The following is a 26923-nucleotide window of genomic DNA, read 5'->3' on the forward strand; positions in this document are numbered from 1 at the left end:
AAATATTGTTTTGTAATCAAAATGAGTAATTGATATTAACTACACTCAACAAAAATATAAACACAACCCTTTTGTTTTTGCTCTCATTCTTCATGAGATGGACTCAAAGATCTAAAATTCATTCCAGATACACAATATTACCATTTCTTTCAAACATTGTTCATAAATCTGTCTAAATGTGTGATAGTGAGATAATCCGTCCCACCTCACAGGTGTGCCACATCCAGATGCTCATCAGACACCATGATCAGTGCACAGGTGAGCCTCAGACTGTCACAATAAAAGGCCACCCTGAAATGTGCAGTTTTTTTTTTGTTTTTGTTTTGCTTTATTGGGGGTCTGGGGACTCAGAACCAGTCCGTCTCTGGCGTGACCACCATTCGCCTCATGCAGTGCAACATGTCTTCTTCACACATCGCCTCATGTTTCAGCAGGATCATGCACGGCCCCATGTTGCAAGGATCTGTACACAATTCTTGGAAGCTGAAAATGTCCCAGTTCTTGCAGTCCAGCATCTCACCGGACATGTCACCCATTGAGCTTGTCTGAGATGTGCCTGACCGGCGTATACGACAGCGTGGACCACTTCCCACTAATATCCAGCAGCTTGGCCCAGCCTTGGAGGAGGAGTGGACCGACATTCCACAGGCCACAACCGACAATCTGATAAACTCTGTGTGAAGAAGATGTGTTGCACTGCATGAGGCGAATGGTGGTCACACCAGAGACGGACTGGTTCTGAGTCCCCAGACCCCCAATAAAGCAAAAAAAAAAAAAAATGCACATTTCAGGGTGGCCTTTCATTGTGACAGTCTGAGGCTCACCTGTGCACTAACCATGGTGTCTGATCAGGTTCATTAGGCCTTTTTTTGTATTCATGGTTTGGATTCATATACACTGGCCAGTGGTTATTTTTCCTACCTTGACATGTTTCGGCTGAAGAAGTCGGACTGCAGATGGCGCTGTCATCCTACTGCACCCAGCAGGAAGCTGGCGCCAAAACCTGTATAAATCAGCTGACCAGACAACATCACGTGACACTTCTGAGGAAGGCTGCAGCTTGGCAGCCGAAACATGTCAAGGTAGGAAAAATAACCACTGGCCTGTGTATAGGAATCCAAACCATGAACCATGGTGTCTGAAGAGCATCTGGATGTGGCACACCTGTGAGGTGGGATGAATTATCTCACTATCACACATTTAGACAGATTTGTGAACAATGTGTGAAAGAAATGGTAATATTGTGTATCTGGAATGAATTTTAGATCTTTGAGTCCATCTCATGAAGAATGGGAGCAAAAACAAAAGTGTTGTGTTTATATTTTTGTTGAGTATATTTACAAGGCCTCCAACTCAATACATTTTTTTTAATGGAATCCCTGTACTAGTTATTATATTTAATGAAGACAGAACCCTGACAGGGCAGCAGTGCAGTGTGTGACAAGAATAAGAAGACAAGAAGAACCTGCTGTTCTCTGTGAGTCCCTGACGGCTGTGTGTGTCTGTGTGTGTGTGTGTGCGCACGCGTGCACGTCGTCTACAGGGAAGTCACTGTGGGAGCTGGTGCTGGAGCAGTTTGAGGACCTGTTGGTTCGAATCCTGCTGCTCGCTGCATGCATCTCTTTTGTAAGCAGCAACACACACACATGCACACACATAATTGTCTGGTTCTGATTGGTCTCTGCTGTGCTGCAGACCCTGGCCTGGTTTGAAGAAGGTGAGGGGACAATCACGGCCTTTGTTGAACCCTTCGTCATCCTCCTCATCCTTATTGCTAACGCTATAGTTGGAGTCTGGCAGGTAAACTGTTTACACCGAGCTTTTCCTGTTCCATCAGTTTCTCAGTCTCTCTGTAGTTTGTCTCATTTGTGTGTGTGTGTGTGTGTGTGTGTGTGTGTGTGTGTGTGTGTGTGTGTGTGTGTGTGTGTGTCCAGCCTTCATGGCTGCACACAGTTCAATACTACTGAATCGCACAGAGCTGCAGTGCTCGCATGTTGCATCGCACACTTTTTTTCAAGATGGCGGACGCTGGCGCACGTTGGCTGCCGCTCCGTCTGTGATGCCATTAAGCTCTGACACGGTCCTCTCTCCCCTGGTTCCTGATCACGCTCTAAGGACTTTATCACGATCATCAGGATAAACCACTTCCAACAACTGGCTTACCGCTGCTGCTCCTGTCCCCCCGGCTCCTGTCCCCCCGGCTCCTGTCCCGCCGGCTCCTGTCCCCCCGGCTCCTGTCCCCCCGGCTCCTGTCCCCCCGGCTCCTGTCCCCCCGGCTCCTGTCCCCCCGGCTCCTGTCCCCCCGGCTCCTGTCCCGCCGGCTCCTGTCCCGCCGGCTCCTGTCCCGCCGGCTCCTGTCCCCCCGGCTCCTGTCCCCCCGGCTCCTGTCCCCCCGGCTCCTGTCCCCCCGGCTCCTGTCCCGCCGGCTCCTGTCCCCCCGGCTCCTGTCCGGTGGCTGTCCCACACAGCTATTCCATCTGATGGTGTCTGTCTTGTCTTCTATCATCCGGAGTGGTGTCCCTCACTGTCATGTCAATCTGGCCTCTGTCCCACTGACTGTCCGCCCAGGATCTAACGATCCCGGTGCGTCCGGTCCGGTGGTAGGACGAGTGTCCCGCTGGTCCCACAGCCCCACAGTGAGACAGACAGCCCGTCCTCAGACTGGACCCCAGGCTTCGGCCTTCCAGGACTCCCTGCTGGGCGATGACTTACATCCTGTGGACTCCTGTCGGCTCTCTCTGCCTCCCTGGATGTAATCATCAGCCTCATCCCGCCAGTATCCAGCTCCGCCGGTCTGAAGCTAATGCTAGCTCCCTGCTAGCACCTGCCGCTCGGAGCATGCCGCCGCTGCAGTGCTCCGTCCGGCCTGCGCCGCCTCTCTCCAGCACCTCGGACTCCTCCCAGCTCCCGTCCTCCTCATCGGGGATCTGGACGCTCATTCTCCCACCACATCGCCTCTGAAAACGCCATCCCCTCCATCTGGTCTCACCGTTCAGCCACTTCCGCATTACGTCATCACAACAATCCACATGTGAGTCGGACCAGTCTCCGCCCTCTCCCCCGGGACCCACAGCACACAGCCAGCACTCACCTCAGTCTCTCCCTCCTCTACACCGGCTCACTCCATTCTAAATGAATACATCACCGACAATAAACTGGATTTTCTCTGTTTGACTGAAACCTGCCACAAACCCATGGACTAGTTCGCACTGAATCAGACCACACCTCCTGGATTCACCTACATTGAAAACCCCCGTTCAGATGGACAGGGTGGCGGCACTGCAGTCATTTTCAATAAGGACATTAAATTAACTCCCATATCCCTCTCAAACACCCACCCCTTGGAACACCCTGCCTTCAGACTGTCCGGTCCCTCTCCACTTCACTGCTGTCATCCACCGTCCCCCAAAGCCCAACACCTCCTTCCTGTCAGAACTCAGACTTTCTGACCCAGTTAAGTTCCATCTCCTCATCCCTCCTTCTGCTCGGTGACTTCAGTTTTCACATTGACAATCCAACTCCAAACCTGCTGCTGAACTCCTGGACCTTCTCACCTGCTTCAATATCACTCAGTATGTACATCTTCCCACACACAATCACAGCCATATTCTCCATCTCGTCTGCTCCACTGGTCCCACTGTAGACCACGTCTCCAGCAGTAACCTCAACATATCGGACCACTTCGCCATCACATTCAGCAGACACATTCCTCTCACAGCCCCCAAAACAAAACGTGAAATAACCTTCAGAAACCTCCAATCCATCGCTCCACCTGCACTGTCAGCCTCCTCACCACCAAACTGACCCCCTCCCCCTCCACCCCGTCCGACAGCCCTCTGATCTGGTCTCTCATTACAGCAACACTCTCTCCTCCTGCCTCCATGAACTCGCCCCCGCCAACACAAAGACAGTCTCTCTCACCCACACAGCCCCCTGGTACACCCCCCAGCTCCATCACCCTCACAGCCCCCTGGTACACCCCCCAGCTCCATCACCCTCACAGCCCCCTGGTACACCCCCCAGCTCCATCACCCACACAGCCCCCTGGTACACCCCCGAGCTCCATCACCCTCACAGCCCCCTGGTACACCCCCCAGCTCCATCACCCTCACAGCCCCCTGGTACACCCCCCAGCTCCATCACCCACACAGCCCCCTGGTACACCCCCCAGCTCCATCACCCTCACAGCCCCCTGGTACACCCCCCAGCTCCATCACCCTCACAGCCCCCTGGTACACCCCCGAGCTGCTCCATCACCCTCACAGCCCCCTGGTACACCCCCCAGCTCCATCACCCTCACAGCCCCCTGGTACACCCCCCAGCTCCATCACCCTCACAGCCCCCTGGTACACCCCCGAGCTGCTCCATCACCCTCACAGCCCCCTGGTACACCCCCCAGCTCCATCACCCTCACAGCCCCCTGGTACACCCCCCAGCTCCATCACCCTCACAGCCCCCTGGTACACCCCCGAGCTGCTCCATCACCCTCACAGCCCCCTGGTACACCCCCCAGCTCCATCACCCACACAGCCCCCTGGTACACCCCCCAGCTCCATCACCCTCACAGCCCCCTGGTACACCCCCCAGCTCCATCACCCTCACAGCCCCCTGGTACACCCCCGAGCTGCTCCATCACCCTCACAGCCCCCTGGTACACCCCCGAGCTCCATCACCCTCACAGCCCCCTGGTACACCCCCGAGCTCCATCACCCTCACAGCCCCCTGGTACACCCCCGAGCTGCTCCATCACCCTCACAGCCCCCTGGTACACCCCCCAGCTCCATCACCCTCACAGCCCCCTGGTACACCCCCCAGCTCCATCACCCACACAGCCCCCTGGTACACCCCCCAGCTCCATCACCCTCACAGCCCCCTGGTACACCCCCCAGCTCCATCACCCTCACAGCCCCCTGGTACACCCCCGAGCTGCTCCATCACCCTCACAGCCCCCTGGTACACCCCCCAGCTCCATCACCCTCACAGCCCCCTGGTACACCCCCCAGCTCCATCACCCTCACAGCCCCCTGGTACACCCCCGAGCTGCTCCATCACCCTCACAGCCCCCTGGTACACCCCCCAGCTCCATCACCCACACAGCCCCCTGGTACACCCCCCAGCTCCATCACCCTCACAGCCCCCTGGTACACCCCCCAGCTCCATCACCCTCACAGCCCCCTGGTACACCCCCGAGCTGCTCCATCACCCTCACAGCCCCCTGGTACACCCCCGAGCTCCATCACCCTCACAGCCCCCTGGTACACCCCCGAGCTCCATCACCCTCACAGCCCCCTGGTACACCCCCCAGCTCCATCACCCTCACAGCCCCCTGGTACACCCCCGAGCTGCTCCATCACCCTCACAGCCCCCTGGTACACCCCCGAGCTCCATCACCCTCACAGCCCCCTGGTACACCCCCCAGCTCCATCACCCTCACAGCCCCCTGGTACACCCCCCAGCTCCATCACCCACACAGCCCCCTGGTACACCCCCAGCTCCATCACCCTCACAGCCCCCTGGTACACCCCCGAGCTCCATCACCCACACAGCCCCCTGGTACACCCCCCAGCTCCATCACCCTCACAGCCCCCTGGTACACCCCCCAGCTCCATCACCAACACAGCCCCCTGGTACACCCCCCAGCTCCATCACCCTCACAGCCCCCTGGTACACCCCCCAGCTCCATCACCCTCACAGCCCCCTGGTACACCCCCCAGCTCCATCACCCACACAGCCCCCTGGTACACCCCCCAGCTCCATCACCCTCACCGCCCCCTGGTACACCCCCCAGCTCCATCACCCACACAGCCCCCTGGTACACCCCCCAGCTCCATCACCCTCACAGCCCCCTGGTACACCCCCCAGCTCCATCACCCACACAGCCCCCTGGTACACCCCCCAGCTCCATCACCCTCACAGCCCCCTGGTACACCCCCGAGCTGCTCCATCACCCTCACAGCCCCCTGGTACACCCCCCAGCTCCATCACCCTCACAGCCCCCTGGTACACCCCCGAGCTGCTCCATCACCCTCACAGCCCCCTGGTACACCCCCGAGCTCCATCACCCTCACAGCCCCCTGGTACACCCCCGAGCTGCTCCATCACCCTCACAGCCCCCTGGTACACCCCCCAGCTCCATCACCCACACAGCCCCCTGGTACACCCCCCAGCTCCATCACCCTCATAGCCCCCTGGTACACCCCCGAGCTCCATCACCCTCACAGCCCCCTGGTACACCCCCCAGCTCCATCACCCTCACAGCCCCCTGGTACACCCCCCAGCTCCATCACCCACACAGCCCCCTGGTACACCCCCCAGCTCCATCACCCTCATAGCCCCCTGGTACACCCCCGAGCTCCATCACCCTCACAGCCCCCTGGTACACCCCCCAGCTCCATCACCCTCACAGCCCCCTGGTACACCCCCCAGCTCCATCACCCACACAGCCCCCTGGTACACCCCCGAGCTCCATCACCCTCACAGCCCCCTGGTACACCCCCGAGCTGCTCCATCACCCACACAGCCCCCTGGTACACCCCCGAGCTGCTCCATCACCCTCACAGCCCCCTGGTACACCCCCCAGCTCCATCACCCACACAGCCCCCTGGTACACGCCCGAGCTCCATCACCCACACAGCCCCCTGGTACACCCCCCAGCTCCATCACCTCACAGCCCCTGGTACACCCCCGAGCTCCATCACCCTCACAGCCCCCTGGTACACCCCCGAGCTCCATCACCCACACAGCCCCCTGGTACACCCCCGAGCTGCTCCATCACCCTCACAGCCCCCTGGTACACCCCCCAGCTCCATCACCCACACAGCCCCCTGGTACACGCCCGAGCTCCATCACCCACACAGCCCCCTGGTACACCCCCCAGCTCCATCACCTCACAGCCCCCGGTACACCCCCCAGCTCCATCACCTCACAGCCCCCTGGTACACCCCGAGCTCCATCACCCTCACAGCCCCTGGTACACCCCCCAGCTCCCTCACCCTCACAGCCCCCTGGTACACCCCCCAGCTCCATCACCCTCACAGCCCCCTGGTACACCCCCCAGCTCCATCACCCTCACAGCCCCCTGGTACACCCCCCAGCTCCATCACCCTCACAGCCCCCTGGTACACCCCCCAGCTCCATCACCCTCACAGCCCCCTGGTACACCCCCCAGCTCCATCACCCTCACAGCCCCCTGGTACACCCCCCAGCTCCATCACCCTCACAGCCCCCTGGTACACCCCGAGCTCCATCAGATGAAATCTCGCAAGCGCCAGCTTGAGAGACTGTGCAGAAAATCTGGTCTTACTGTACGTTTACAAATCTACACAGAATACATTCAGCAGTACAAGATGCTCTCAGCTCTGCTCGGTTCTGTTACTACTCCAACCTCATCCACTCCGGCTCCAGTAACCCCAAGGCTCTCTTCACCACCATCAACACACTTCTCAAGCCCAGTAACAACACTTCATCCTCATTCACCACCGACACATGCAATAGTTTTCAGTCTTTCTTTCAGTCTAAAATTGACACCATTTACAGTTCCATTGACCTCTCTGCCGCCCCCACTGCTCCACCTGACCCCCCCCCCCCCCCCCCCCCACCCCCACCCCCTGCTTCCTGTCCACAGTTCTCTCACTTCTCACCATTTCCTCTGCTCAGTTAACACGAACTTTTTCTGGCATTAAAACTCCAACATGCTCCCTGGATCCCATTCCCTCCTCACTCATTAAAACCTGTCTTCCCATAATCCCTCCACTCACCACTCAAATCAGAAACTCCTCCTCTCATCCGGATCTGTCCCACAGTCTCTCCAGCCAGCTGCCATCACCCCCTTCCTCAAAAAACCTGGTCTCCACCCCGACAACCCTGCACACTTCCGGCCCATTTCCAACCTTCCCTTTCTGTCCAAAGTCCTAGAACGAGTCATTTCTTCCCAACTCCAAACCCACCTCAGCTCCAACAGTCTACATGAACCCTTCCAGTCCGGCTTCCGTCCAAAACACAGCACTGAAACAGCTCTATTAAAAACCACCAATGATCTCCTCCTCTCCTCTGACTCCGCCCATCTCAGCATCCTCGTCCTCCTGGACCTCACTGCAGCCTTCCACACCATCAGCCACTCCGTCCTCCTGTCTCGCCTCAAATCCACCCTCATCACCGGCTCCGCTCCGTCCTGGTTCCAGTCGTACCTCTCCCATCGTCAACAGTCCGTCCTCATCCACCGCTGCTCCTCCTCCACAGCCCCCCCGCCACAGGGCGTTCCCCAAGGTTCGGTGCTTGGTCCTCTCCTCTTCATCCTCTACATCCTCCCCCTCGGCAACATCATCCGTCGTCACGGTCTCCGCTTCCACTGCTACGCTGACGACATACAACTCTCCACCACATCCATACACTCCAACATTCACCCCCCCCTCACCCAGCGCCTCACAGACATCAAAACATGGACGAATCACAACTTTCTCAAACTAAACAGTGACAAAACAGACATCATCATCATCATCATCGGTCCTCACAACATCACCAAATCCGCACAACAGTTCACCTTGAACTTTGAGAACTCCACACTCTCTCCATCCCCGCTGATCCGCAACCTCGGTGTTCTCCTGGTCCCCGCTCTGTCATTCGACCCCCACATCAAACACAGAACCCAGACTGCATTCTTCCACCTCAGAAACATAGCTGGACTCCGCCCATCACTCTCTGACTCCGCCCATCACTCTCCTTCTATGCTGCTGAAACTTTAATCCAGGCTTTCATCACTTCCAGAATCCACGACTGCAGCAGCGTTCTCTACGGTTCTCCATCTAGAACCCTCAATAAACTACAGTACATTCAGAACTCCGCTGCCCGCCTCCTCACCACACCCTCTCTGACAGCACATCCTCCCGGTCCTCCACCAGCTCCCCGTCCCCCAGCGCTCCACTTCAAACTCCTCCTGATCACCTTCAGAGCTCTCCATCATCTGGCCCTCCACCCCTCACAGACCTGCTCCACCTCCGCACTCCATCATCTGGTCTCTGCTGGTTCCAACATCGGGTCCTCTCGTGGCACCGGTACAAAAGTAACTCTGTTGGCCAGTGCAATATTGTGTAAAACTGCACAAGCAGTTACACACAAAGTCACACACCTTTTCGGGGCTGAACAGCAGCATTTCCCCCTCTGGTTCTGAGTGTCTGAAGCTGCTCTGCAGCAGTGCGTTCCTCTTTTTGCACTGTTAAAACTGCGCTCATCTCCGTGGCAGGCTGGGCCAGCGGAGTTTTTGAAAGTTAAAAATCCTTCATTAATCCCACAAGGCGGGATTTTATTAGATATTATGTACGGGCATTATTAAATTTTTTTATTCTTTTACTTTTTAGTCTGTGTTGAATCTGTGCTGCTTGTGCTTTGACATATTTGAGGTTTGCTTTATAATTATTTTCACGCTCCACCAGGTTTTTCTGCACTGCACCGAAAATCCACGCTGACTCAAACTTGCGTACTCGATGTCAGACCGACTGTGAGATTTCATCTTTCCGTACGATCACGATCATATTGATAAATGCCGATCCCGCCTTTCATATGGCCATACGACAGCCGTACGCCCGTTTACCGCTGTACAACCATTTGATAAATGAAGGCCACTGAGTTTTATTGTGACATTCTTTATTTGAAGATGCCTCGCCTCTTTGAACATGAGTGGCTTTTTGACACAAAGCTTTTGGCAAAACTGGACTTGTAGTAGCAACTCACAGTTGAAGTTTAGATGATCCAGAGCACATTTGTGTTCATGTGGTGTTCATGTGTCAGTGGTAGTTTCAGGTCTCTTAGCTGACCACAGAGCTCACCAGCGTGAGCCAGCATTCCTGCTACAGGAATTCATGCACACATCACAGAAAGAGAAACCTCAAGATGTCACTAAACCTGAGGGAACAAAGGCAGCTGTACTTTTTCCCTCAGGTTTCCTCAGTTTATCCCAGATTATAACAATAAATAAGGGTGGGTTGATAATTTTCTGTCCAAGATTGTTATATATTGTCCTTGATCTTTACTTTCAAAACTAAAGATACAAAGCTTCAAGTGAAGTCAGGAGCTGCTTTGTGACTCTCACGAAAAACTGACCGGAAAAGAATGAGCTGTATTGACATACTTTGTAGCCTCTGTAGTTTTTTGTTCCCCTCATCAGATATCGGTGAAAAATGTACGAAATGACACCAGTAAGTCTGTCTGAAGATTAACTGATTATGTCGCTTGAACATGAACAGATCTGCAGCTCAATAAAGCTTCAACAACTTTCTCACATGTTTGCACACTCCTTTCGTTTTAGGAGCGCAATGCAGAGAATGCCATTGAAGCCCTGAAGGAGTACGAGCCTGAGATGGGTAAGGTGTACCGACAGGACAAGAAGAGCGTCCAGAGAGTCAGAGCCCGAGACATTGTGCCTGGGGACATTGTGGAAGTTGCCGGTGAGCTGAAAGATATCCTCTATGACACACATCAATTCAATGGCTTGTAACAAAACCAGACAGTCTTATCTGATGTTAACTGCTGCTGTTTCAGCTTAAATGTCTCACACGAGAGATGCATCCTCCATACTTTTGGACTTAACTCAATCTGAGAGAAAAGTAAATTTTATAGAAAAAGTCAATGTACAAAAAAAATCATTTGAAAGTGATATTTTACAGTGAAATTGTGTGAGGCATCCCCTGCAGTGCACAAAGCAAAAAAGTACTTAAATGAGGAAAAAACCGTGGAATAAATAGTATGCATTTTTGTGAATTTGTGCTTATTTGTGCTTATATATGCACTTATGGGCCTTATTGCACCTCATTGGTGTCATTGTTTGGTATTCAGAAGTCTTGTTGCTCCCTTATAAAAACTTTTAACATAGTTTGTCCTGGATCTGTGTCTTCGGCTTGTCCTGGATCTGTGTCTTCAGCTTGTCCTGGATCTGTGTCTTGGGCTTGTCCTGGATCTGTGTCTTCAGCTTGTCCTGGATCTGTGTCTTGGGCTTGTCCTGGATCTGTGTCTTCGGCTTGTCCTGGATCTGTGTCTTGGGCTTGTTCTGGATCTGTGTCTTCGGCTTGTCCTGGATCTGTGTCTTCGGCTTGTCCTGGATCTGTGTCTTCGGCTTGTCCTGGATCTGTGTCTTGGGCTTGTTCTGGATCTGTGTCTTCGGCTTGTCCGGGATCTGTGTCTTCTGTCCCTGTTCCGTATTCCCAGATGGCAGCAGGCTGAACAGATTCTGCTCTAGGTGTGTGTGGTCAGACAGGATAGAGCTTGCCCTGCTTAGACCATCAGAGGTGGAAATAAGCTCCAGCACATGGTCCTCTGTAACTTTTAAATTTCTCTCAGCAGTGTTTTCTTGTTCCTTGCTGCACAGCTGGCACAGACAGACATGATGAAAACAATTCATCCTCGCAGATACTCCACAGGCTGTAATCGAGGAGTGGGTCCATCCACACAATGAAATACAGAAATAAAATAAAAGATTCACAGTCTACAGTGGGAATATGAAACAGGGAGATGTTTAGTCTTCCAGGGCGCCAGACACAATCACAAGGTTCTTGTTTTGGTGGAAGGAGCTGTTTGACCTTCCTTTGCTCGGTTCTCCACTTTCAGACAGAAGCTGAAGTTTAACCCTCTTGGTGATGGTGACCTCCAACTCAGTCGTCCATAACCCAAATTTTCCGCCTTTCGAAAGAGTTCGCACAAGCGGTCAGTCGCAGCTTTTGCCCGTTGATTTGAAAAGACCGTCCTCCCTTGGACGTCTTTTGTGGCGGCGGTCTTCTTAATCCTCCAGAGGATCAGGTCGCAGCACCGGCCAATCAGCAGCAGGCCGATCAGCATCAATCCGAAAATGTACACATTCACAATGACCTCGACGGACAGGGGTCCAGCCATGTGACCCCCTCCACTTCTCCCGGGCATCCATCACATACCCAGCATGCCGAGTCCCGTCCGGACAGACAGGATCCCCCGCTCCTCTGCTCTTTGTTGAAAAACTCGTATCAATTGCGTAGAGAGACCAGCTGATCAGCTCCATGGTTGATATTTGGTTTGTTTGAAAAACCAAGTCCAGTGATTCCTCCAGCAAAACAGACGAGACAGAGAGCAGCAGAGACCACAGGGAGGGAGGAGCCAACAGGGACGATAGAAACGGCGTCCGCCTCCTCCGAGAGCCAGCACAATAAACATCTACATGTTCTGTACAGCAGACACTGTCATTTTTTTCTTTTTCCTCCACCTCTTCCTGAGTCAAAGTAATGTTGATACTTCTGAGCAAAACAAATGGTCATTCTCTCTCCCGCTCCACGGTGTCTGTCCATCACTACATGTCATCACTACACAGCAAAATTGAAAGTGTTATTTCAACTCCCATAGTGTTAAATTTAACACCTTTTCTGTGTTTATATAATTCTCACGGACTCTGAGTTAAATTTACACTTTGAAAGTGTTAGCATTTTAACTCCCTGATAGTGTTTAATTTTTTTACACCCACAGTGTTATTTTATCACCAATAAAAGTGTCTTTAACACCATTTTTTGTTGTTTTGTAACACTGTGTGTAAATTTATTAGATTTTCCGTGTAAATTTTTGACACTTCCAGTGTATCATGAACACTAAGAAGTGATGTATCTTTACACTCATCAAGTAAATTTGTGGCATTCAGTGTTTTTGTTTAACCTTTTTTTAGGCCTGTTTTTAATTTGAATTGTGTAATTCTGTTTCACTCAGGGTGTTTCATTTGAACACCTGAATCTTATTTTCAACACCATCCTTCCATCTTCTATACCACTTGTCCTTCTCAGGATCACGAGTGGCTGGAGCCGATCCCAGCTGCTGCAGGCGAGGGCGGCAGGGTTTCCCCCCGCGCTTTATAGGCCTGGCGGCCCGCCAGGCTTTTCTTTTCAGAGAAGAGCTAACCTAAGCGCAGCAGATCCCATCAGAGCAGAGCTGACTCAGAGTGCGTCTCTGGTGGGGAGAGGAGCTCCAACGTTCCCATCCGAGCTAATTGTGGCTAAGTTAGCGAAAACTGTCAGCTGACCCACCTGAAGACGGTGGACGAGCTGACTTTATAACACTGGCGACAGATGAAGAAATATAGCCGAAATGAGCGATTTTGCAGAGATAATGTCCCGCGCTGAAGCTCCCCTGCCGTGGCCCCCGCTAAATCGGTTGGATCTAAATAACTTCTGAAGGACTCCGAGCTGCACCATGTTTGTCTGAGTGAGTATATGAGCATGACACACCTAGAAATAAGGTCCAGGTGTCAAAAAACTGGAGTTGCCCTTTAAGAATCACCACGGACCCCTACAGATTGTGCAATGACAAACTGAAATACTGTAATGTATTGATGAGTGTGTGTTTCACATAATAATGACAAGACATGCAGACGTACAAAACAACTTTATGTATTTAATATCTTTATTTTTTAAATACAGCAATTCACCTTTTAAAGTTACCCAACCCTTAAAGCTAGGGAAGACGATGTTGAAGATCCTGCAAGATTTGGAAGTCGTACACCTCAAGCCATTCCCCCCTAAGCTCCTTCTACTCCAATCAGTGCTTGGCCCAACGCCACACCCCCACCAACGAGACCGCCCCGTGACCATCCTCTTTTACACGGACATGTCCACTTTTTACGTCCTGCCCGGGGCGTCCAGACGGGTTTTTTAAATTCAAGGAGATGTCCGGGGTTCACTGTTTCTCACAGCACATAAACGTAAATTGACCAGCGCTTTGCACACAGTACTATGATACTTTGTTGCACGACGTGATTACCGAGAGGCTTCTTGTGAGCTGATCTGCGCTGCCCACACACACACACACACACACACACACACACACACACACACACACACACACACACACACACACACACACACACACACACACAGATGGAGCGGAGCAGACGGGGCTGTTCAGACAGCGGAGCACGGCATCTGATTGGTTCCTTAAGAGCGGTCCGCACCTTACGATTGGTCGGAGTTTTTACTGTCCTGTGGCCGCTACAGTTGTCAGATTTTTTCCGCACCTTTTTCCGTCCACATAATGTATTATGTGTACAGAAAACATTATGCCCAGGGGGCAAGGAGCATTTCACTCAGTGTGACAGAAAGTGCTGTTGGACAACATCGCCTACCCGAGCTTTAAGATCACCCTTGCCTTTCCTTACTGTCTACTAGGGGTATAACGGTACACAAAAGCCTCGGTACGGTACCTACCTCGGTGGAAGGGTCACGGTTCGGTACGTTTTTCGGTACAGTGGGGAAAAAGTAACAAAAGCTCACAAATGTACCAGAACATTTTTCCCAAGCTTTCCCACGCGACACATTATTGGCCCAGTCTACATGGTGTTTTTTCAATCCGATTGTAAACAATCATATTAAACGGAGTGTATTCATGTAGGCATACAAAGCGATCCACGATGAATCCTGGTTTACCAGGGTCCTGGGTGGATTACGCAGCGTCCTGTGACATGAGCACAGAGTCTGTGGAGGAACTTCCAGTCTTCTCTCTGCAGCAGCAGCCTCAGCGCCGAGCAGAGAGTTTTTATCTGCTGATCTCTGCTCAAACAATGTCCAACATCTCCATGAGACGCTGCTCCCCGGCCGGAGCATCGCCGTGCCGAGCGGCACGTCTCGGTGTGAGCTCTGCTCCATGCCGATGTTTTAAATTAACTGGTGCCCGTGTTAACTCGTGGCCAATAGCTGACTGAGACATGTCGTTGTTCTGGCGAACGTCGGCTATCGACAGTTACAGTGAGTGTATACGTTTAAAGTCTTTTGTGAGTCTTACTTTAACATCTGCTGTTATCAGCAGGTGTTTACACAGACCTCCGCCATCATTTGTTAACACGGGAACCAGTTAATCCATAACACCAGCTGGCGATTGCTTGTATTCTGCTATGGAGCTCTTTATACAACTCGCTGTGGCGCGATTTGGTTCCATCTCGTCTCTCCAATGTTTTTTCTGTCGGGGTTTTTTATTAAAAAAGTGTTTTTCCACCACCGTGGCGTCCTCTGCTGCTGGTTTTCTGACTGTGCTGCTTCCCGTTTACTGGCACGTCACACGTCACTCCGTACGAGGGAACACATGCAGAACGAATACTCCCCCGTTTAATCCGCTCCGCCACACGCTGCAGCTCTCATTCCGCTTGTGCTCTCTTCTTTCTTTGTTCATGTTTGGACCTGCTTGTTCTTCTTCTTCTTCTGTGGTAATGGTGGTCGCCGGCAGCTTTCAGGCTCATTACCGCCACCTAAGGTTGGAATCAGGACTCACTTTTTTTTTTTTTCACTCACTCGTGTATTCGTCATGTGATTGTGTGTACCTACCTGTGACCCATACCGTTACACTCCTACTGTCTAACCATCCAGTACTTCCACTGCAACAACCCAGCACTTTACCTGCAACTACTGGTCAACAACCGGGAACCAGGCCGTATTCTAAAGTGAACACTTGTCGGCTTCACTTACTGTTTAACTACTGAGTACTTTGCCAGTAACTACCTTCCCTACCTATGCAGGTACCGAGTACTTACACTCTAAGTACCCAAGACGTACCTGTAAGTACAAAGGGTTCTATATTGTTTCCATTATTAAACAAATTTATTTTGAAAATAACCAATTCACAAACCAGAGTAAAATAATCAAAACATGATGCATTATTGATAACTTTTATTTTTAAGAAAAAATTATCTTTCTCAATTCTCTAAATATTCTATTTATTTAAACTAACTATAGGAAACTACTACATAAGCTAAACCACTATATAAATAATATTCAACTACTATATATGAAAGTACTGCTAATTTTCACAAAAACATCATTGTGCCCAATTCACCAAAACAAAGTTCCACACAAACTCCACTAAAAATTTGAAAATTACAACTACAATATTTTTTCCATTGACATGGTCTACTTTTTAGACCTTTTCTTTTTTTTATTTCTGCCTTTTCTTCTTTTTTTCTTGGGCTTCTTTTTCTTCCTTTTGTCCTCTGATGAGGAACTTACTGACAACGATCTGGTTGGTCTTTTGGGTTTGCTGTTGTGAGTAGAAAAAAAACAATACATCTTAATTAATGTCATTAATGTATTACAGCTTGATCAATGACCACATCACATGTTTAAGGCTTACACGTATGTGTGCTTCTTTTACACCCCTGTAAAGGGATAGTAAAGGAAAAACACAGACACGCTGCTTCTTGAGTCTTATCCAGTGTAATAATTGCTTCTTCAAATTTAAACACAATTTCTGTTAACAGCATCTGCCAGATGAAAACCATACAATTAGCACTGTTAGAAAAATAACATATTGTACCAGTAACACAAAGTATCTTTATAATGGCTTAAATCAAAATTAAACAATACAGTCTCAGTGTTCCGTATGAACTGACATTTTACATCTGCTTAAATTTACATATAACTGAACATATCAATCTCAGTCATGTATAGCTGTCATAACCAAAGTAAGAGCGTTTTACCCATAAAATATAAACACAGAAACATAAAACACACTTTCTTATCAAATATATACTCATCAAATGCCTAACAGTGCACAGCAAAATTATAAACGTGGCTCAGAAACAATGCTGCGTGTGCCTCCAAGCAGTCAGCAAGGAATCTACAGTGAATGTGACATTCACTTTAACTGAACTTATTCTTCACTCTCAAAGTCACTGCAGACACCAGTGTTTTACTTTCCACGTTTCTCTTAACAAACAGAAAACATAAATACTTCTACACATGCATTACCATGACGTTTCTTACCTGTAAAGGGGATGATAAAGGAAAAACACAGACACGCTGCTGAACAAAGTAGCTCGTTTCTTTCCACAGTTCAGCTCAGACATGAGCAATCAAACCCCGATCATTGAGCACAGAAAAAAACTTTCAAAGAAATAAACTTTTGGAAACGGAAACACTGCAGAAAACATTATTAAATAGGAACTTTACACTAAATATAGACACTGAACGCTGTACCCACTTCATTGTGTCTTAGTCTTTATTTTGTTTAATAATTTGTCTTCCATGCTTGTTTTCTTTTGTGCATTGCTGCCACAGAGGATGTTGTGAACATATGTTTCACAATGAAAACACTGTCTTTTTCCAGTTTTTCCTTGCACAGCAGCTTTTTGTTGGAGGCAAGTCAGCTGATGTCCCTCTCAGTCCTTTCAGGAAGCCCAAGCACTGAAGGGAGTACTTATGAGTGTCATTGGAGGGTTTGCTTGTTATTTCTGTCAGGCCGTTGTCATTTTTGCTGTTTTATAGGTGAAGTATGGATGATTGAAAGGCGTCTATGTCCATATAATAAAGCTGTGAGTTGGAGAGATTATAACTGATTAACTGAAAAAAAAAAAAAAAAAAAAAAAAAACATCTAATAGGCTTTCTGTGGTTATTTGTCGGTGGGTCATTCTAATAATTCAGAGTGTTGGTCCACATTTAGAGTCAGTTCTGTGGAAGTAGGATGTGTGTTTTTTTTAGTAAATGAATGTATTGTGTGTCTTTTCTGATCCCAGTGGGTGATAAAGTCCCAGCAGACATCCGGCTTACCTCCATCCGATCCACCACGCTCAGAGTGGACCAGTCCATCCTGACAGGGGAGTCGGTGTCCGTGCTCAAACACACCGACCCGGTACCAGATCCCAGAGCCGTCAACCAAGACAAGAAGAACATGCTGTTCTCTGTGAGTCCCTGACAGCTCTGTGTGTGTGTGTGTGTGTGTGTGTGTGTGTGGGGGGGGGGGACAGTTGAAAATCAACAAGCGGATGGATGGAGAAAAATAGGCTTATACATTGGTGGTTTGTTTTCATTTAGTATTATGAGATCGTGTGTGTGTGTGTGTGTGTGTGTGTGTGTGTGTCGTGGTGGGTTACCTTTAACCTTGTGGAACATCAGCTTATAAATTGGAAACTTGTTTTAAATGTTTCTAAAACCAAATTAATGATCTCAAATGGCAGGAAGATGTAAACTGGATCCAAACTCAAACAGGTGCATTCAGGCAAGAAGTTGAGCTTTAAGCACAACACATTGGATTCAAAAGAAATGTCATCGATTTCAGCTGTCCATAAGAGGTCTGCAAGGTTCTGCTTCTGCTGAACGTCTTTTTCTCATTCACAGGGTACCAATATTGCAGCAGGGCGAGCCATCGGGGTTGTCATAGCAACAGGAGTTCAGACTGAGATTGGTAAAATCCGAGATGAGATGGCCTCGACTGACCCTGAAAGGACGCCGCTGCAGCAGAAACTGGACCAGTTTGGAGAACAGCTGTCCAAGGCACAAGCCGCCTCCTTCCTCTTCTCGGTGTTTCCATGTCACTGTGAGGGAGAGCTGATGTGCTTGTTTTTCCATCTGCAGGTCATCAGTGTGATCTGTGTGGCCGTGTGGGCGATCAATGTGGGGCACTTCAATGACCCGGTTCACGGAGGCAGCTGGCTCAGAGGAGCTGTTTACTATTTCAAAATCGCTGTGGCCTTGGCTGTGGCTGCCATACCAGAAGGCCAGTATCTCATCTCCTGCATCTCTACTCCACACCATGCACATTGTTTCAAAGCGACCTTCGTACATTCCACTGAGCCCTGCACTTCTTGCACGTGGGTATGTTTCTGTGAGTAACCTGGGCTGTACCTGAAAGAAGCAGGTTAGAACATCTGACCCACTGGCGCCCATGCTGTGGCTGCTCCGGTTCTCCAGCTCCCACTTTAAAAGTTGAGAATGCAAAAGGTATTGATGGGAGTAAATGCTTTAAAATAAACAGCATTACTAATGGTGTTACTATTTTTTTTATTAATAATGAGTAATGAAATTACTTTTTCCAATATTACAACACTGTTACTGTCACTGAAAGTAATATGAGGCACGGTTAAGTTTCTATAAAGGCCAGTTCTTACTTATTTCCCCATTCTGCCAGTCAGCACATAATATATAATACTATAATATCTCCTGCTGACCTTTAAGGGCCTACATAACCTCACCCCTCTATACCTGTCCCACCTCCTCCATGTTGTCACTCCCTCCCGTTCTCCCAGGTCCTCCGCCTTCCTTCACCTGTCTGTCCCCTCAACCTGTCTCTCCACACGGGGAGCAGAGCAGCTGGATTTCACTTCCATCTCAACTAAGAAACATGGACTCACTTTTTCCAGCATTACAACGCTGTTGCTGTTACTGATCCAAATCAGAACTCAAAACACATCCGTCTGAATGTGTTATTCCGTCTGATGATGACTGCTTGTGTCTAGTATTGTTCTGTTTTTAATGTGGTTTAAATCTTTGTATGGTGTCCTTGGGTGCCAAGAAAGACACCTACACCAAAAAAAAACAATAATAATTATAATTATTATTATTATTATTATTATTATTATTATTATTATTATTAACATTATCATTATCATTATTATTATTGTTATTATTATTGATATAATATGATAAAGGTTGTGACTGAAAAGGCCGTGCTTTATTAAATGGAGCAGAAAGCTGATGAGTTTTCCAATGACTCAGAAAGTCAGCTGAATTCATCTGGCAGGATGTCCAGATTAAAATGATTGAAGATGGTGGGGCAAGAGTACATTAAAATTTCTGTCTTTGCAGATAATATCCTGCTCTTAGTAAAACATCCGCTTACTTCCATGCCCCGATTAATGCAGAGTCTAGAAAATTATGGAGACATTTCTGGACATAAAATAAACCAAATTAAATCAGAGGCAATGATGTGTCCTGGCCAACTTGATAAGATTTCACTGGTCAAAACAAGGATTCAGATATCTAGGAATTATTATAACATCTGACAACACAAACCTTTTTGATTCAAATTATAATAAGGTAATTAAACAAATAAGTGATCTAGTACGATGGGAAGTTCTGCCTTTATCTCTTTTTTGGAGGGGTGAGACCGTGAGGATGAGTTTACTTGTCTCCTGTTTTTATTCCATTCGCGGCTCGTCAGAGTTCCAATTTCTATCTTTGATAAGTTGAACAAACCGATTTCTGAATTTATATGGCAACATAACAAACCTAGAATTAATTGAAGACACTTCATTTGCCTAAAAATAAAGGGGGCTTGGCTCTGCCAAATTTAAAACATTACTATTGGCCAGCTCAATCATCAGCTATGGCGATGTGGATCAGTGGAGACGAGGAGGCAAAATGGTCTCAAATAGAACAGGGTGAAGTTAAAAATGCAGTTATCTGTCCTTCCTTTTGTGGACTTAAAGCAGTACTATGCAAGATTTGCTTTAGCGCTCCCCCTGCTGGTCTCCTGTGAAAGCTCACTGTCGTAAACGTCCTCCGCATCACCCCCCGCCCCCGCGTGCACAGAGTGTCCCACTCCCGTGTCCTTTTTTTCTGCTCGTCAAAGTTTTTTTCTGTCTTTTTGGTTCTGCCATCCGTGAGCACCAAAGGGTGGCGTTGCTAACGCTAGCGAGGGTTTCATGTTTGTTTTACCCGCTTTTGTTAAATCTTCTGCAGCAGCAGTTCCTCGCGCTGCCCGGGAACTTCCTCCGGCTGCTCCCTCTGTCGCAGACGTGCCTGCCTCGCACACTCAGACTTTCATGCTTCAGAGACATGCTTTCAGCTCAGTGCAGCGAACTCACTCGCGCTCATTTCTACCAGAGGAGGCGCCACTCCTCTTTATTTTTCAGTTACCAAACGGAAATTAGAACCAATCAGCACATCATGCAAAGATCGTCTATTGCAACACAATGACAGATATCGCACTCCAACATCTTTTATCCTTGTCCTCCCGTATGAGCGCCGTAAAGCAGGTTTGTTCTCTCAGATGTAGTCGGGTCGCTCCTCTCAAGTGCTGTTTTCAGGACCCAGACCCCGGGGGGAGTGGGGGGACCGGAGAATCACCGTGACAAGTCTTTGTTTCCCCCCACAGGGATTCTGAAACACATTTATTGAGGTAAAAAAGTTGCAAAGTTCTGCTTTAAAGCAGTCTCAAGTGGCCGAGTTGGTCGGTGCCGACTTGACTGTAAGCTGCTTACCAACTCGGCCAAAAGCCTCTTTTTTTTTTTTTTTTTTTTTTAACCACGATGCGGCTGCGGCGCGACCATTTGCACAGTTTTTTTCATGCGCCGCTTCTCCTCACGGAGGACAAACTGTGTGATCATGTGACTGACAGGTTAGAGGTGGAGAATGGACCTGGAGCTTCACGTCTGACGTTCTGTTTGAACCGAGTAGCTCCATCAAGTGTCAGTGACATTAGTTACACGGCCACGCTTGCAGGCGCTTGATGTTGAACGTACGCCGTGGTTGTACTCTGAGGTATGAATAAACGACCACTGTGGTTGTTAAAGTTGGAGGACACGGCGGTTGGGAGCAGCGTGCGTCTTTGAAAGCCTGAGTGTTAGTGACAGAAAGAGGGAAAGAAACCATCCAGCGGCCCCAGCTGGTCTCAGACGGTCCAGGCTGGCCTGGGTCTGCGGTCTGAGGTGAGAGGACAGCGGTGCGCTGGCTGTTCAGCTCCAGGAAGGAAACACAATCACACGTGTAACAAACAAACTTCAACAAATAAAACTCAAGCTTTGAGATGAGGACTCTTCTGTCTCAGCCTGCCCAGACTGGTGCCTGACAGGAGACCGGGACCTCATGGGGAGGAAGGCTCTCTGGGTGGTCCAGCAGGTGAAGCATGGGGGTCTCTGTGGAGTTAAACCGTTGCTTTGACTCAACTCTTCTGCTGTGTCCAGCAGAACTTAGGTTGATGTGGCTCTTTCGGAGGGTCACGTGAAGAAAGGATGAGGTCCGGTCTGGACCAGGCCTGGAGATCCTCTGGTTCTACTCCATGAGTGAGGTGTTGGTGATGTAGGGTTAGGGTTAGGAGAGAAGTTCTGGTAGTTCTGAGGCTTTTGGTGTTCATCAGTGTTTTTAGCTGCGGCTCTGCTGATGTGACGTCAGCCTCCAGTCCACAGATCAACCCACCGTGGAACGTTCTGAGGTTCCCTGCTGTGTTTGGAGCAGGCCTCATGAGCGCCATCGTGAGGTGTTGGACTCCAGCTGTGACTGCATGGGAGTAGACGCCACTGTTTGTTCTCTGAGGGACTCAGCTGGCCACGTGTTCACCATGGGGGGTGTCTCTGTCCTGTCTCTGTGTCCTGCCTCTCTGTGTCCTGTCTCTGTCCTGTCTCTCTGTGTCCTGTCTGTGTCCTGTCTCTGTGTCCTGTCTCTCTGTGCCCTGTCTCTCTGTGTCCTGTCTCTGTCCTGTCTCTCTGTGTCCTGTCTCTGTGTCCTGTCTCTCTGTGTCCTGTCTGTGTCCTGTCTCTGTGTCCTGTCTCTGTGTCCTGTCTCTCTGTGTCCTGTCTCTCTGTGTCCTGTCTCTCTGTGTCCTGTCTCTCTGTGTCCTGTCTCTGTCCTGTCTCTCTGTGTCCTGTCTCTGTGTCCTGTCTCTGTGTCCTGTCTCTCTGTGTCCTGTCTCTGTGTCCTGTCTCTGTGTCCTGTCTCTGTGTCCTGTCTCTCTGTGTCCTGTCTCTGTCCTGTCTCTCTGTGTCCTGTCTCTGTGTCCTGTCTCTGTGCCCTGTCTCTCTGTGTCCTGTCTCTGTCCTGTCTCTCTGTGTCCTGTCTCTGTGTCCTGTCTCTCTGTGTCCTGTCTGTGTCCTGTCTCTGTGTCCTGTCTCTGTGTCCTGTCTCTCTGTGTCCTGTCTCTCTGTGTCCTGTCTCTCTGTGTCCTGTCTCTCTGTGTCCTGTCTCTGTCCTGTCTCTCTGTGTCCTGTCTCTGTGTCCTGTCTCTGTCCTGTCTCTCTGTGTCCTGTCTCTGTGTCCTGTCTCTGTGTCCTGTCTCTCTGTGTCCTGTCTCTGTGTCCTGTCTCTGTGTCCTGTCTCTCTGTGTCCTGTCTCTCTGTGTCCTGTCTCTGTGTCCTGTCTCTCTGTGTCCTGTCTCTGTGTCCTGTCTCTGTGTCCTGTCTCTCTGTGTCCTGTCTCTGTGTCCTGTCTCTGTGTCCTGTCTCTCTGTGTCCTGTCTCTGTGTCCTGTCTCTCTGTGTCCTGTCTCTGTGTCCTGTCTCTGTGTCCTGTCTCTCTGTGTCCTGTCTCTGTGTCCTGTCTCTGTGTCCTGTCTCTCTGTGTCCTGTCTCTGTGTCCTGTCTCTCTGTGTCCTGTCTCTGTGTCCTGTCTCTGTGTCCTGTCTCTCTGTGTCCTGTCTCTGTGTCCTGTCTCTCTGTGTCCTGTCTCTGTGTCCTGTCTCTCTGTGCCCTGTCTCTCTGTGTCCTGTCTCTGTGTCCTGTCTCTGTGTCCTGTCTCTCTGTGTCCTGTCTCTGTGTCCTGTCTCTCTGTGTCCTGTCTCTCTGTGTCCTGTCTCTCTGTGTCCTGTCTCTGTGTCCTGTCTCTCTGTGTCCTGTCTCTGTGTCCTGTCTCTCTGTGTCCTGTCTCTGTGTCCTGTCTCTGTGTCCTGTCTCTCTGTGTCCTGTCTCTGTCTGTCCTGTCTCTGTGTCCTGTCTCTGTCTGTCCTGTCTCTTTGTGCCATCATGAAGAGAGCTCAACAAGATACATGACTGATTTCTCCATCAAATCCTGAAATCCATGTTTCCCCATCCCATGAGCTCCCAACAAACGCTTCCTCTCTCTCTCTCTCTCTCTCTCTCTCTCTCTCTCTCTCTCTCTCTCTCATGGCAGGACTTCCAGCAGTCATCACCACCTGCCTGGCCCTGGGCACACGGCGGATGGCCAGGAAGAACGCCATCGTCCGCAGCCTGCCATCAGTAGAGACGCTTGGCTGCACCTCTGTCATCTGCTCCGACAAAACAGGAACACTGACCACCAACCAGATGTCGGTGTGCAGGGTGAGAAGTGTGAGCTCTGCTCCTGACCACTAACAGCCAGCATGAGCAGTGATGAAGTTGGATCAAACTGTTTCCCAGAAGTGGGAAATGTCTAATGCATGGGTGTGTCGGCATAGAACCGACTCATGAGAGTCTTTAAATTCCACAGCTGAGGTCCTGCAGGAAGGTGCAGAGAGCAGGCAGCAGAATGAGGAAACAGTCTCCCTCAGTGGGCCAGAACAGATTCAAATTAAGGTTTGAATCTCAGCTTTGTCTAACAGCAAATTTAAACGTTGTCGTAGGACATTGTGCAAATTTGGCCTTTTGATTGATTCTGGCACCAAAGCTTTTTGCTGTATATTGGCCAGTCATGTGTCGGAGACAGATCAGCAGGTCCACAGTATAGATGTTCATAAGATCATGATTTTCTTGTTCTTCACAGGGGAAATTTTGATCTCATATCTTTTGTGATACATATTTGTTCCCTCGCCATGTCAGGTTCCTGTTGGAAAAGTGATTTTATATTTCAGCAAGGCTTTCACTTGGTTAAATACAGGATGTATATGATGGGATTGAAGCTTTTCCATAGTTCAGTAACCTGCATCATTTTCTTAATGTACTAATACAATGTGTAATCTAACACAAGTGAAGTACTTATCACATACTGTGTGTGTGTGGGTGTGTGTGTAGTTTTTTGTGCTGGACAGTGTGTCAGGGGAGCGCTGCAGCCTAAGCGAGTTCATGGTGACTGGATCAACTTATGCCCCTGAGGGGGAAGTGTGAGTATCACTGAACTTTGAACCCTGATTTCATCTCCTCCTCCCCTCGCCATCTCCTCCTCTTCTCCCCCTTATCCTCCTTTGTCCTTCTCCCCCTCTCATCCTCCTCCTCCGCCGCTCTCCTCATCTCCTCCTGTTCTGTCCTTCCAGTTATAAAGATGGCTTGGTGGTGAAGTGTAGTGAGTTTGAAGGACTGGTGGAGATGGCGTCAATCTGTGCACTGTGCAACGACTCCTCTCTGGAGTACAATGAGGTGAGAAAATTTCATGTTTCGTCCTGGGGGTATGGCGTCAATATAGTGCCAAAATTCTGCGTGCATAAAAATCTTAAATCACGCACAGTTAAACCACTGTGTGTGCTTGCGATGAGACGCGATGAAATATCTATGCTGTCTGCTCGCCCGGTGGTGTTGAGTTTTGGCACTCTGGGGGTGGGCTTTGTTTTGTGACACACCCGCAACTCCCCTCCTTTGTGATTGGTTGCTTTTCACAGCAGTGGTGAAAGCCACAGGTACAGGACCCCCAGACTTTTTGAAAGAAAAGTCATGGGGTCTTGTACCGATGCTCGTGCCGCTCCCAGGGTCCAGCTTGCAGACATCCCTGACCACACCTCCCCACTGTCACCAGCTGCCACCTGAAAACCAAAACCACTTTCAGGATCATCCGTTTTTCCTGTGCTCACTAAAACCTGTGAGCTCTCCCTTGTACAGCCCCCACATTGTGGGAGGAGTACATTTAAACCAAATCTTAATTCCCAAGGCACCTTGGCCCTCTGGTCCAAGAAATCTGTCATTGCCTACTCTCAGCAGGCTCCACCCAGACTTTAATTAAGGCCATTAGTGTACGCGTTCTGTCCGACAGAAAGAAGCCATGCACTATATGAGCACCATTCAGGGTCTTCTTCTTCTTCTTCTTCGGCAGTCCATCGATTTCGATGAGGACGAGAGAGGTGGAGAGGTGTTTGAATGTTGGGTGTTGTTTATCTCTTGCATGCACGTAGGTGAGCCATCAGACCAGCTTTTGATCTACATGGTCGCCCACATTTGCCACAGGTGAAATCACTGGCACTTAGAACAGTGTGACGGCGATCATGAGCGGACAGATAACAGTTCTTCTTTTCTCTTCGACACTTTTGATGGTTTGGTGCAGAACGACACGCCAGTCGGACCTGTCTGAGGCTTGCTGCTCCCAAGTGTCGCTGTCAGTCTGGGCAGATTTCATGTGACGCTTAAGGACATCTTTATACCGAAGGTCTGACGCCACCTTACGTTTCCCGTGCTGCAGCTCGCTGTAGAACACTTGTTTGGGGAGACGGTCATCAGGCATCCTGGAGACAAGTCCAGCCCAGCGTAGCTGAGCTGCAGCCAGCAAAGCTTCTACACTCACCACTCCTGCTCGCTCTAGTAATTTGACATCTGGGACACGGTCTTGCCACTTAATGTGCATGATGTGGCGCATGTGGCGAAGTTGCACATGTTAGTAGTTTGGTGTGTCGGCGGTAAAGGATCAAGGCTTCCGTGCCGTACAGAAGTGATGGCAATACATCTGTATTGTAGATTTTGATCTTCGTACAGAGCTTGATGTCATGTCGGGACCAGAGTCGCTGCTGTAGTGACCCAAAAGCCTCACAGGCAGCTTGAATTCTTCGGTCAATCTCAGCATCAGACGAGTTCTTGTTGGTGACTGTGCTCCCTCGGTAGGTGAAAGTGGCCGTTGTTTTCAAGGCCACACCGTTCACCTCTACAGCTGGTTGCTCAGGCTGCTGGTGCGGTGGTAGTTGGTACAGAAGCTCAGTTTTGGAGGAATTTATTCGCAAGCCAAAGCATGTTGCTGCTTCAACAAATAGATTGGTAATCTCTTGTGTATCTTGTAGATTTGTAGCAACCAAGGCAGAGTCGTCGGCATAGAGCAATTCTCTCTATGTCCTCCCTGTCTCATCAGAGCGTACCTCCTCCTCAGGCTTGGGGCCCAGCTGGACACGGTGAACCAAGTTCTGTGGTTGCTCGCGAGCGCTGACACACAGCAGAGCCAGAACAGATGGTCTCTGGCCAAACTGTCTCGCAGGCGTGTCATGTGGCCAGCGAAACAGACATCACAGTCCCTGCACGAACAGCAGGTGTCCCCATTCGCCAAACATTAGTTCAGGGTCAGAAAATTCCTGATCCACAGGCCTTTTTCCAACCTTTGCCCAACTTTAATCACCTTCATCTGATGGTCTGGCACAATTTTTGAGTGTGCCAGACCAAGAGCCAAGAGCCAACCTCCCCCCCTGAGTGGGGGGGCTTGGCTCTTGGGCTCTTGGGCTCTTGGGCCCTGGGCTCTCGGCTCTCAGCTCTCGGCTCTGCCCGCCTGGGCATCCCGGGCTCGGGGTGGGCCAGCTCCTGCCAGTCCTGGCTCCCTTGGGCCCGGGCCGCGTGGAC

At 50.0% G+C, this 26923-nt stretch overlaps 1 protein-coding gene across 2 annotated transcripts in view; it reads left to right on the plus strand.

Moving 5' to 3' along the window:
* LOC115385657 (sarcoplasmic/endoplasmic reticulum calcium ATPase 2) overlaps window positions 1-26923 on the plus strand; it is a 96116-nt gene that overhangs the window by 30914 nt on the left and 38279 nt on the right. For both annotated transcript variants that reach the window (XM_030087731.1, XM_030087730.1), the window contains exons 4-12: window positions 1544-1626; window positions 1696-1800; window positions 10301-10439; window positions 17496-17662; window positions 18097-18252; window positions 18334-18475; window positions 23580-23746; window positions 24416-24504; window positions 24655-24757. In XM_030087731.1, coding sequence (XP_029943591.1) covers window positions 1544-1626; window positions 1696-1800; window positions 10301-10439; window positions 17496-17662; window positions 18097-18252; window positions 18334-18475; window positions 23580-23746; window positions 24416-24504; window positions 24655-24757 — 1151 coding nt within the window. The remainder of the gene's footprint in view (window positions 1-1543; window positions 1627-1695; window positions 1801-10300; window positions 10440-17495; window positions 17663-18096; window positions 18253-18333; window positions 18476-23579; window positions 23747-24415; window positions 24505-24654; window positions 24758-26923) is intronic.

The sequence above is a fragment of the Salarias fasciatus genome, unplaced genomic scaffold, assembly GCF_902148845.1.
Source record: "Salarias fasciatus unplaced genomic scaffold, fSalaFa1.1, whole genome shotgun sequence".
In the NCBI taxonomy this organism is placed as follows: Eukaryota; Metazoa; Chordata; class Actinopteri; order Blenniiformes; family Blenniidae; genus Salarias; species Salarias fasciatus.